The following is a 12307-nucleotide window of genomic DNA, read 5'->3' as shown; positions in this document are numbered from 1 at the left end:
CATTAAGGGAGGAGACAGGACCCAGCAACAAACGTAAGAAATATGATCCTGAGTTAAGGTTAGGTTTCACCTGGTCGGGGTCCGAGGCTGCTCCTCTGCTGCAGTGGGACAGAGACTGGGAGAAATGCCGATCATGCGTTTGTGGTTGTCTGTGGAGAGCGAGTTCCCCCAGATCTCCACTAAGGTTATGGAAGTTCTAATCCCCTTCACCTCCACCTACTTGTGTGAGTGTGCGTTTTCCACACTGACCCTGATTAAAAACAGATACAGCTGCAGGTGGAGGACGACTTGCGTTTATTTCTCTCTGCAGTGCAGCCTCGCCTCCAACACCTCTGTGCATCAAAAGCGCGGCCTCATTGTTCCCACTGACAGATGCAGTGTCAGCTGATTTTGCCAGGGCTTCAGTCCTGAATGATTTGAATGTAACCCTGAATGTATTTTAAAAGTTGGCTGACAAATATGAAACCGGATGTCGCTTAGTGTCCACTCTCGCTGTAAAACGCTGTGCAGCCTCAGGTTTATGGATGCACTTTGGTGTGGACATGCTGCAGCAGATGTGTCCCGTTTGTGCTCCGTGTATTTGTGCTGTAGTTTTGGTTTTCCACCTCCGATGTAGAGCAGCGTTCAGCCACTTCCCTAAACTTTGTCTCACTCAGAGACCAGAGACCCAAACGGGGCTCTGAGTCTGTCAGGAGGTCTGAGATCTACCGTATCAGCAGAGATATCACGTAATTATTCTTGTAATAGCCTATTATAACTTTATTTTTCTCAAACTATCACGACTCCTCCAAATCTCAGAGAAAACAGATAGGATGAGTTATATTTTTAATGTGCACAAAGTTTTGAACATGAGCAGAAATCTGGCTCAAACATCTGAAATATTACAGTCCAGGGGTTTATTAATAAATTAAAATGAATACTGTATAATTGAGGTGAATAATTGTTATATGCACATTTAAGGAGGTTACTTCTCCAACAAAAGATGCAAAATAGGAGGGAAGAGTAAATAGAGAATAAATAGTTGAAAGCAATACAGAATACCTGAGAGCATTATTGCAATATATTCCATTATGTTTTTATATTTGGATTGTAATCTGTTTCCCTTTACATAAAGATATTTGCAGCATATTGATTCAGAAAAAGGTAGAAATAGGTGCATACAAATTCACCAGAATGCAGGAAATGAAGTGTTTAATGCTCAAAATGTTAGGGGGGTGGACCCCCAGACCCCCCCATCAGAACACATGTTAAGCATGTTTTGTTGACTTGTGGATACTGATGTTCAGTGATTTTAAAAGTAGCTTTAATTAGGCCTGCATGAAGTTATTGATTTGCTGTTGCAAAGAATTGTTTATGAATGCACTTTTTAAAAAGTTGTGGAAATAAAATGTCTTCAATTACAATATTAAAATATTTACATTTTATTTGTTATTGAAAGTCATCATTGCCTGGAACACACAAAAGATGGCATTTACTGCAGAGGCGTGTGTGGGTTAGGGCAGGTGGACGGGATTTTGGGGAAGGGGGGGCTCGGCTGTCCTTACCTACTCTAAGGGGAGGCTCACATTCACCCAAATTGAAAACCCCTGACCTACATCTCGATCTTTTGTTGTTGCCTGGGAGCCAGTCATGACTGTCATGCATCTGCATAGCAAGACTGGGTGTATCTCTGTTAGCATAACTTTAGAAAGAGACACCATAAATACACCGGTTAAACAGGAACTAGGTTTTGTATATAGTTGTTTGTACAAGGACAGCTTGTTGAGAAGGTCTACTCACTACTCTGAGAACATTCTGGGTGAGTCCTGATTTATTTTGATTTTGCTCGGGCCGGTTAGACAGGGAGTTAGCGGAGAAGTGTGATGGTGTGGTGCTACCTATCTAAGTACCATAGCGCAGCGATGATGCACGGTTTAACGGTGGCTCGTCTCGAAGGTTAGTTCTCAAAGGTTTCTGTGAGCAAATAAATCATTGTTCATGAAAAGATCTGTTTGGTTCTGATGCTGTTCTGAGTTGTAAGCAGCGTGTAATGATGACACCTTTATATGTTATTAAACTAAATGATAACTAGAAGGCATTTCCTGCAGAACATGCATGTAAATGCTGAAAACCTAAACTGGATTGGTGGCTTAAATATGTAAGGAGGTGACGTAGTGAGAATAGTGGAACAGTGGGAGTGGTTTTAATTAGTATGAATATCCCTGAAATGTTGAATAATACCAATAATGTATGAAACAAAATGGGGATTATTTTAAGGTTTTCTTAACAGCTGGTTTAAATGTGTAAGAAGATAAAGTTGTAGGGACAACCGATTCTAAATGACAGATTGTGTAAAAGCTGATGCAAAACTGAATTTCCGGCATTAATTCAAATGAATCAATATTCTCAGAAAGTATAAATATAATTTAAAAGTCGTATAAAACTCCTAATGGATGAAAGATGTGTGAATGCAGTCTGAATCTGTAAATAAGACTTGAATATTTATGAAAAGCTGCTCAATTCTTTGACCTGGGAGGACAACAACGTGCCTGGTCGATGGGAAGACAGCACAAAGGTTAAATAAAGCTGTTGCTACGTGTTGTCGGGGCTGAACGTGGCCCAGGTTGAACATGTCCACAGTGTTTCTTCTGTGTTTCAGGTCAGTTTGTCAGGATGACTCCCTGTGTCTTGTCACTCTACTTCCTGCTCTCCCTGTGTTCCTCCATCTCTGCCGACGGTCCCACCGGACTCAAAGTGAGAATCACCAACAGAGCACCGGATGTTTGTAAGATCTGCGATGAAAAACAATGATGCAACACTGTAACCAACAATTTCCCCCTTCTTTAAGTGTGTTATATAGTTTTTGTGTATATAAAAGATGTATAAAGTACAAAAAACCCATTTCCCTCCAAATAGATCTTTCTCTCCCACAGACTCTTCTTCTCAGCTGCCTAAAACGCCTCGCCCACATTCCTGTTTGACATTCCTGTCAAACAGGAATGTCAAACAGGAATGTGGGCGAATGCCAGTCCAGTTCTTCATATATGCTGCCCATGTCAGAGCAGCAGCCATTTTTCCTTGTACTATTGCCATGGTAACTTATAAACTTCCATAAAAGCTGACTTCCGGCGAGTGGCGGAGCTGAGGTTTTTAGTAACGGACACATAATCAATCAGCCTGGTCTCCCAGAATTCAGTGAAATGATCACAAACTGACCCTAAGTGTTCAAGTTTCTTCATTTGTCACATGCACAGTCATACACTCACAACAAGCAGTGAAATGAATTGCTGACTCCACTCCAACTGTGCTATCACATAACTAATAGCATAATAAGTTAAGTTATAGAATACAAGTTAGGTTTAAAACAAAAAACTAGGGCTGTCAAAATAACGTGTTTATTTTGATTAATTAATCTGAGAAAAAATAACGTGTTCAAAAAATAACGCAGATTAATCCATTCCATATTGAGGTTTGACCCAGAGCCGTTCTAGCCACCATTGGACTGTAAAATGAAGGAGGGAGACGAGAATGTGCTGCCTGGATCATTGATTGGAACATTTACTTGTAAAAATCTTCTTCCTGAATAGGGTTGGGTACCGAAATCATTTAACAACTGGTATCTACTGGACCGAATAGCAATGTGGATTTCGGCGCCTCATTTTGGTGCCACTGATATGTCTGCTCTTCTCTCTGGTGCTCTGAAACAGACGATACAGGAAACACAAACACCACTGCACGTGACGCTAGTTAACACTATACTCAACAGCAGCTAATGTTAGCCTAGCGCTAGCTAGTAGTTGGATTAAACACGGTTACAATGCTGACAGCTAAACAGTGTGACTGTATTTCACTGTAGAGGATTCCAACATCTGGACATAACAACCTGCAGATGCCGACGACGGAAAAACACAGGCGGTGCGTCCCCTGAACATACTGTACAAGAAGGAGTTGGTTGAGCCATCACCGCAGCAGCGTTAGCACGTAGGCTACTTCCACAGTGCACGTTCATGACTCAACCAACTCCTTCTTGTCGGTTATTGGCTGGAACACCGTTTGTTATGTTTGGTGGTGCAGGTTGGCGCAGTTTGTTGTTGTTGGCGTTTGTGGAGCCTGGGCTCTCTACAGAGACTGCGTTTTTTTACAGTGTGTTCATCGGACAGGCAGCTAGCAGATAGTGAGGAGATGTTTTTTACAGTGTGTTCAGGGGACAGGCAGCTAGCAGATAGTGACAAAAAATGTTGTAGCCTAAAAAACACGTGACATCACTTAGAGCACCTTTAATGTCGCCGACCGTTGTTTAGTACCGACTTTAATGTCACTAATGGTGATTATTCATTGATTCATTTGAATTGAAATATTTAAAATACTTTCACAGCAAAAATTATGTATGCGATTAATTTAGATTAATTAATCACAGAGTATGTAATTAGATTACATTTTTTAATCGATTGACAGCCCTTCAAAAAACACATTTCCCTCCAAATGGATCTTTCTCTCCCACAGACTTCTCAGCTGCCTAAAACGCCTCGTCCACATTCCTCTTTGACAGGAATGTCAAACAGGAATGTCAAACAGGAATGTGGGCGAATGCCAGTCCAGTTCTTCATATATGCTGTCCGAGGAAATAAAATGGATTAAAAGGCCATTTCCTTTTAAAGCAACGTAGCAGAATGGTCAGAGCAGCAGCCATTTTTCCTTGTACTATTGCCATGGTAACTTCCATAAAAGCTGACTTCCGGCGAGTGGCGGAGCTGAGGTTTGGCAGTAACGGACACATGATCAGTGGAGTAGTAACGTTACGAGAGCCAGCCGTTAAATGAGTCATATTTAACAACGTCATGCTTCATCCACACAAAGCACATTGCTATCTCCAGATCAGTGACAGCTATTCATCCACCGGCTGGTTGGTTGGTTGGCTGGTTCCGCCCTGGTTGGCTGGTTGGCTGGTTGGCTGGTTGGCTAGTTGGCTGGTTGGCTGGTTGGCTGGTTGGCTGGTTGGCTGGTTGGCTGTTGGCTGTTGGCTGGTTGGCTGGTTGGCTGGTTGGCTGTTGGCTGGTTGGTTGTTGGCTGGTTGGTTGTTGGCTGGTTGGCTGGTTGGCTGTTGGCTGGTTGGCTGTTGGCTGGTTGGCTGGTTGGCTGGTTGGCTGGTTGGCTGTTGGCTGGTTGGTTGTTGGCTGGTTGGCTAGTTGGCTGGTTGGCTGTTGGCTGGTTGGCTGGTTCCACCCTGCTTTCATGCTGCATCAGTTACAGAGAACGAGCTGATCATTTGGTTTTATATCTGTTATATGAGTACTATGTTTTCAGTGAAATAGTATTTGTGTTTTTGCAGTGAAATCTTTCGGTCAGGCGTATTTGAAGGAGCTGGTTGGCAAACCTTTCCCAGATTTTCAGTTTAAGGGCATGAAAGCGGCAAAGTGCAAGATTAAAGGGTAAATAACCATAAAAAATAATAATAATATCATTATTACTTTTTTATTGATATTATCCTTTTGTTTCTTTGTATTCCCCTTTAAATGATTTTTTTATTTTTTAGATTTCAGTTTTTCCTTTCATCATCATCTTTAGTTTCTTCGTTTTTAATCATGATGCATATTTCTATTGTTTTCTCCTCGTCCTCAGGTTGACATTGAATCGTCTGGACGTGGACCGTGATAAGGTGGTTGTCAGGTTCCAGCAGGATTCAGGTCTTCAGTTTGAGTTCAGGGACCTGAACTTTACTGCAGAACTTCAACGAGAAATCAATGTGCAGAGAAAGATGTACGTAAAAACCCCAAAGTTTATTTGATGACTGAACACTCCAACATCATCAATACGACTTTACATGGATTCATTAATAATAATCATTAAGTTATAGCGTACGTTTTCTTTTAACAAAGCAAGCTGTAACCCTAACCACCGACCTACTGACTGTTCTACCACTTGAGCCACAGCTGCAGTCCAAAAAAAAGGTTGAAATTGAGGAGCCAATAAAATTCAGACGTGTAGAGAAAATGACTGCTTCGCTGGGCCTTCATTTGAATATTAGCTCGCACACAAACTACTTTTTAGCTCACACAAAAGTTTGGGGAGAAAAAGTTGTGTATATGTGCATAAAAGTAGTATGTTTGTGAGGTGAAAGTTGTGTATGTGCATGCATTCTTGAGTTATGGCCTTAACGGCCCCTCATATAACCTCCGGTCTCTGCATGTAGTTTTACAATTAATGCCAACTGCATGAATCAATAAACAATATCCAAATAACGTGTGAACATGCAGTATGACGTCCTGTCGACATGTTTGTGACATCACGAAACAGCTGAATTCTCTGAGAAATGAGAAAAACATTTTTACACCAAATTCCATTGAAAATGATGAAAATGAAAGTATTTCCACATTGCTAGTCTGTGACTGTCACTTTGTACTTTTAACAGCTCCTGAGGAAATCATGTTAAGTTCATCTAACAGAGCATCATCTGAATCACTGGACAAACATTTGATGTGTTTTCAGTGTCGACGAAGGGACGGTTAATGTCACAGGAAAAGGTGTGAGGGCCACCATTGGAGTGAGACTGAACCAAAACCAAGGACGTCTGAGTCTCGAGATACTGAACTGTGAGGTCAAAGCTGACAAGATCGCCATGAAGTTCCACCAAGGACTCGGGTAACAAGAGACTAAGATCAGGGGCCAGATGCCTCAAATTCTGCATAGAGACTAAAACTACAAGACAGAAATATGTCCACCAATCACCATCAGATGGTGGAGGATTACAAAATCAATCATCAGCCTAGGGTGTTCTGGGACCAGGTACACTTATGAGCATCCTTATTTCCGAACATGGTGTTTGAGACAATCCATGAGTACTGCAGAAGCCTAACAACGAAAAACTACTCGGGTTTAGATCATGGAGGCTGTTCCTCCCAATCACGCCTCTCCAGGTGTCTCCATCATTGCCCACATGCACGTTGGAGTCTCCCAGCAGAACTATGGAGTCCCTAGTCTATATCCTCCACCTCCCACTTCTGGGATTTCCCCGTTGCCGCCGGAAATTCCGCTGTTTGTCCTTTTTTTCGGCGGGATTTCCATTATCTAATGCTTTCTTTGTGTTGGTGTTCTAACCTCTGGTGGATTTGTGAGGACTATGGTTAACTGCTCCTCAGATCTCTGCAGGGTAAATCCAGACAGCTAGCTAGACTATCTGTTCAATCTGAGTTTTCTGTTGCACGACTAAAACTACTTTTGAACGTACACACAAGGCTCCGTGCAGCGCTTGGCGCCACCCATGACGATTTCAATAGGTTTAAAGAAATGCCAATAAACCAGAGCATGTTTTCTCCCATCCAGGAATGCTATGTGGACTAGACAGACCTTCCTCCACAGAGCTGTGGAGGACGGTCTGGCAAAGTGAGACCAGGGAGTCCCCTACTCGAGCTTCATACACGACTCCATTAAGGGTCTCAGCGGAGTCTTTAGTTCTGGGGAACATGAATGATGAACCACATTTCATAGACTGATTGATTGATTAATTGATTGATTAATTGATTGATTGATTGATTGATTGATCAGATGTTCCCATTGTGTTTCAGGCCTGTGCTGAACCGATTCAAAAAACTGTTCCAGCATCTATATAAGACCAAGGTTTGTTCCTCTTTCAGTCTATAACAGCACTGAACCGAGTCCTGAACCTGCATGTTTAGGTGCAGACTGGGTCAGACTGTTAAACTGTCTGTCTGTCTGTCTGTCTGCAGATCTGTCCTGCTATTAAGAGACATGCTGTCCCTAAAGTTAACTCCATGTTGGCGAACGCCACCATGGCGATGAGTTTAAGCAAAGACCTCGGTATCAACCTCGACTACTCTCTGAGCGGAGACGTCACAGTGACGCCCAACAGTCTTGACGTGCCTTTCAAAGTAAGAGACAGACATCTTAAAGACTATAACTCTTGAACCGTTTAGACCTTCTGACAACAGAAAAGATTACTAACGAGGAGGAGACTCCTGGTGTGCAGCTCTGGTTATAACCAGTCAATGTACTCAAGGTAGATGTGTCTCTTACTAGAGTATGTCCATGTTCTGCTACTTTCTACTTTTACTCTACTGGGAAATATTATTGTACTTTTCACTACACTACATCAGCTTTAGTAACTTTACAGATTCATATTATTTACACCAAATATAATCAGCTGATAAATGATGATGTATTACTACCAAGCAGGATATAAAGTCATTAAAATAAGCTCCATCTTCACCAGCTGTAACACTAAAGTCATCAACTTAAAATAAAATATAGATTATTCTGCAGAATGAGGACTTTTACTTGTGGTAGTTTATTTTGATGCTGATACTTTTGTGCTTTTACTTCAAAGTCAGATGTACAGAATATGTTTATGATGTAATAAAGTTGTTCCTGTCTGTGTTTCAGGGTGTGGTGTACCACGGTGACATAAGGCCTACTTTACCAGCAGCAGGTGTAGAGCCGGTGTTCACAGAAAGTAACCGGATGGCTTATGTGGGCATCTCTGAGCTCCTGTTTCAAAGCGCCGCCCAGGCTCTCTACAGCCATGGGCCTTTACAACTGGACGTTCCACAGGTGAGAACAGCGAAAAATACCTGACACATCCTTAAAGGGTTGTAACCCTAACTTTGGACCGAAGTGACTGAGATTGGTCCAGTATTTAGAGACAACGCTGCAGTCTGCACAGATCAATGAGAAATACAGGCTGGTTTGGGATATATTGAGGAAGGAAGATGCTGCTCCTCCTCTCACTACCTCCTCTGTTCTCCTCAACAGATTGGTACTATAGAAAATTATGTTCTACACACTTGGGGATTACCTGAGGTGAGCAGAAACACCACAAACCTTGTTTCAGTTCTCAGTTTCAGTTTTCAGGTCTCAAATAATAACTATCTTAACACATTGTTTTGTGTCTCTTCATAATGCTGTCTTTATAACAACTGAAGGGTGGTGTTGAAGTTGAGCTAACTGAGGTGCCAGACGTCACCATCAGTCAGGATGGAGTCTCTGTCGACGTGAAGGCCATCGCCCAATCTTTAGTTAACCCAGATCTTCCGCATCTTCCCATGGTGAGCACACTTACACACAATCAGTATCAGTGTAGTCTATATCCATGATGTTCCACTTCCAGGATTTAAGTACCACCGTGGTTCCGCCGGATGTCCTTTATTTAGGCCAGATGTCCGTCCCCTTCCTCTGTCTCTGTGTTGGCGTTCTAACCTCCGGCTGATTTGTGAGGACTATGGTTAACTGCTCCTCAGATCTCTGCAGGGTAAATCCAGACAGCTAGCTAGACTATCTGTCCAATCTGAGTTTTCTGTTGCACGACTAAAACTACTTTTGAACTTACATATGTTCCACCAAAACAAGTTCCTTCCTGAGACTATTTAGCAGAGGCACCGTGGCTCCGTCCAGAGCTTAGAAATGCCAATAAACCAGAGTACGTTTTTCTCCCATCCAGACAGGTGTGTGGACTAACCAGACCTTCCTCCACAGTGCTGTGGAGGAAGGTCTGGCAATGCGGGACTAGTATCAGTATGACAGTAATCCAGTGATAGTTACCTGTACATCCATCAACAGCTGCTGACACACCCTTCAGACCAGTGTTTCTGTCCAGGACATTTGAGATGTTCCTCAGACATCAGACTCATGTTGAACAACACTTCCAGAGAGCTTAAATTGACTCAATCACACATTTACACTCTTTAAAAAACTGTGTCTTTCTCCTCCAGACGTGTCAGGTTCGTATAAATGTCGATATGGAAGGATGCCGTCTGATTCTTCAGGCTCTAAGCTCCGAGTAAGCACACTCACATTATTCATATCATATTGTACTCTGTAGTATTTTATGAGTACTCACTAAAACTTTTTCAGGTGTAAAATTGAACCTAAAACGATATGGGGAAGATTTTTGGTAAGAAAACATCTCTTGCTTTTACTTTTTTATCCACTCTGTGTATGGCCCATAGGGGTTCAATTTGGGCCAAAGTTATGTCACATGCACACTATCCATGTCCATATTTATCCATCAATTCAACTTTGAACTGTACCTCTATCGTCCTGTTGAACTCCCTGTCATCATAAAGTCCTATCTGTTTGTGTGTGTGTTGTTTCTGTGCAGGCGACATTTGTTGACACATCATCAAAGATTTCATCATTCATTGAGGGTAAGTACTGATACACTGTCAGAAACACACACTTAAACTCACTTAAAGGGTACTATACACGTGTGTGTGTGTGTGTGTGTGTGTGTGTGTGTGTGTGTGTGTGTGTGTGTGTGTGTGTGTGTGTGTGTGTGTGTGTAGAATGGTTTGACGAAGGAGTCCTGATCCCTCTGCCTGAAAGACTGGACTTCACTCAGATGAAGATCAACTATTATCCTGTGAGTGTTTCTGTAAAACTTCATTATAGTACATGCTACACTATTATACTGCATTGTGCCATAACTGTACTACAGAGTACATCCTCCCCCATCAGTGGTTTGTTCCAGCATCATTCTGACCTATATTTAGGTTTCTAGTGGTGGCGCCCTCTAATAATACGCTACCTGATATGAAGTGGTCACAGCATAACCGATATCCATTGTTTGTTTGTTTGGTTCTGTCTGCTTCTAGCACGTTTTATGGCAGCAATCCATTTCCTTCTTCTCTCGGGATCTTTAGGAATCCTATAAAATGCTCTCCCTTTATCTTTTCCCCGATGGTTCTGGCATATATATATATATATATATATATATATATATATTATAAAAAACAGGAGCAACTAGCTAGTAAATGTAGCTAACTCGTAACGACTCTGGCTCAGCTCCGACTCTGGCGCTCGGCTCTCCACTTTCCTGCCAAAATGGCGGTGTTTTGATATTGACTGGTGCATGCTGGGATTGCGTGACATTAACTCCCGGAGGTCTATACAATAGTGTTATGAAGTGTAACTGTACGTACACACCGCCGCCGACTTGAGCTGCAAAGAAGCTCTGACCGCCCGGTCAAGGACGCTGGTCAGAAAGTCCGGGGAAGCTGTTTGAGGCTTTGGCCGCTCTGACGTAGCAGCATTCTATGTTCATCATGGAAAAAGATCAAGCAGCCGCTGCACGGCCAATACACTGACACTAGAAACCTTTTATAAATGACATTTATAATGACAGAATGGGTATTGGTTGTTGGTCGCAGCGGTGTCTGTTAGCAGTTAGCTCGCTCGTTAGCCGCTGAACCGCAGCAGCGTGCAGGCAGAGCGAGCAGCCGCCAGCTGTTGATCCGTGCAGGACTTCACCGTGAGTAGACTGTTTAGAGACCATGTGACCGTTCACTGTGAGAGGACCGTTTAGAGACCATGTGACCGTTCACCGTGAGCGGACCGTTTAGAGACCATGTGACCGTTCACTGTGAGTAGACCGTTTAGAGACCATGTGACCGTTCACCGTGAGCGGACCGTTTAGAGACCATGTGACCGTTCACCGTGAGCGGACCGTTTAGAGACCATGTGAACGTTCACCGTGAGCGGACCGTTTAGAGACCATGTGACCGTTCACTGTGAGAGGACCGTTTAGAGACCATGTGACCGTTCACCGTGAGTAGACCGTTTAGAGACCATGTGACCGTTCACTGTGAGTAGACCGTTTAGAGACCATGTGACCGTTCACAGTGAGACCATGTGACCGTTCACTGTGAGAGGACCGTTTAGAGACCATGTGACCGTTCACTGTGAGCGGACTGTTTAGAGACCATGTGACCATTCACTGTGAGTAGACCGTTTAGAGACCATGTGACCGTTCACCGTGAGAGGATCGTTTAGAGACCATGTGACCGTTCACTGTGAGCGGACTGTTTAGAGACCATGTGACCGTTCACCGTGAGCGGACTGTTTAGAGACCATGTGACCGTTCACCGTGAGTAGACTGTTTAGAGACCATGTGACCGTTCACCGTGAGCGGACTGTTTAGAGACCATGTGACCGTTCACCGTGAGTAGACTGTTTAGAGACCATGTGACCGTTCACCGTGAGCGGACTGTTTAGAGACCATGTGACCGTTCACCGTGAGTAGACTGTTTAGAGACCATGTGACCGTTCACCGTGAGCGGACTGTTTAGAGACCATGTGACCGTTCACCGTGAGCGGACTGTTTAGAGACCATGTGACCGTTCACCGTGAGTAGACTGTTTAGAGACCATGTGACCGTTCACTGTGAGTAGACTGTTTAGAGACCATGTGACCGTTCACCGTGAGACCATGTGACCGTTCACCGTGAGAGGACCGTTTAGAGACCATGTGACCGTTCACTGTGAGAGGACCGTTTAGAGACCATGTGACCGTTCACTGTGAGTAGACTTTTTAGAGACCA

General features: G+C 43.2%; 1 protein-coding gene across 1 annotated transcript in view; it reads left to right on the top strand.

Moving 5' to 3' along the window:
* Positions 1-1696: 1696 nt before the first annotated feature.
* The window catches only part of LOC116055136 (phospholipid transfer protein-like), a 48938-nt gene continuing 38327 nt past the window's right edge, over positions 1697-12307 (top strand). Inside the window, exons 1-14 of the mRNA XM_035997114.1 lie at positions 1697-1798; positions 2639-2764; positions 5309-5408; positions 5599-5736; positions 6466-6618; positions 7542-7593; positions 7704-7865; positions 8377-8544; positions 8746-8793; positions 8916-9038; positions 9702-9769; positions 9844-9883; positions 10091-10136; positions 10275-10351. Coding sequence (XP_035853007.1) covers positions 2653-2764; positions 5309-5408; positions 5599-5736; positions 6466-6618; positions 7542-7593; positions 7704-7865; positions 8377-8544; positions 8746-8793; positions 8916-9038; positions 9702-9769; positions 9844-9883; positions 10091-10136; positions 10275-10351 — 1287 coding nt within the window. The 5' untranslated portion in view covers positions 1697-1798; positions 2639-2652. The remainder of the gene's footprint in view (positions 1799-2638; positions 2765-5308; positions 5409-5598; positions 5737-6465; positions 6619-7541; positions 7594-7703; positions 7866-8376; positions 8545-8745; positions 8794-8915; positions 9039-9701; positions 9770-9843; positions 9884-10090; positions 10137-10274; positions 10352-12307) is intronic.

The sequence above is a fragment of the Sander lucioperca genome, chromosome 21 (genome assembly GCF_008315115.2).
Source record: "Sander lucioperca isolate FBNREF2018 chromosome 21, SLUC_FBN_1.2, whole genome shotgun sequence".
NCBI classification, from domain to species: domain Eukaryota; kingdom Metazoa; phylum Chordata; class Actinopteri; order Perciformes; family Percidae; genus Sander; species Sander lucioperca.
This window is presented reverse-complemented; position numbering and strand designations above follow the sequence as displayed.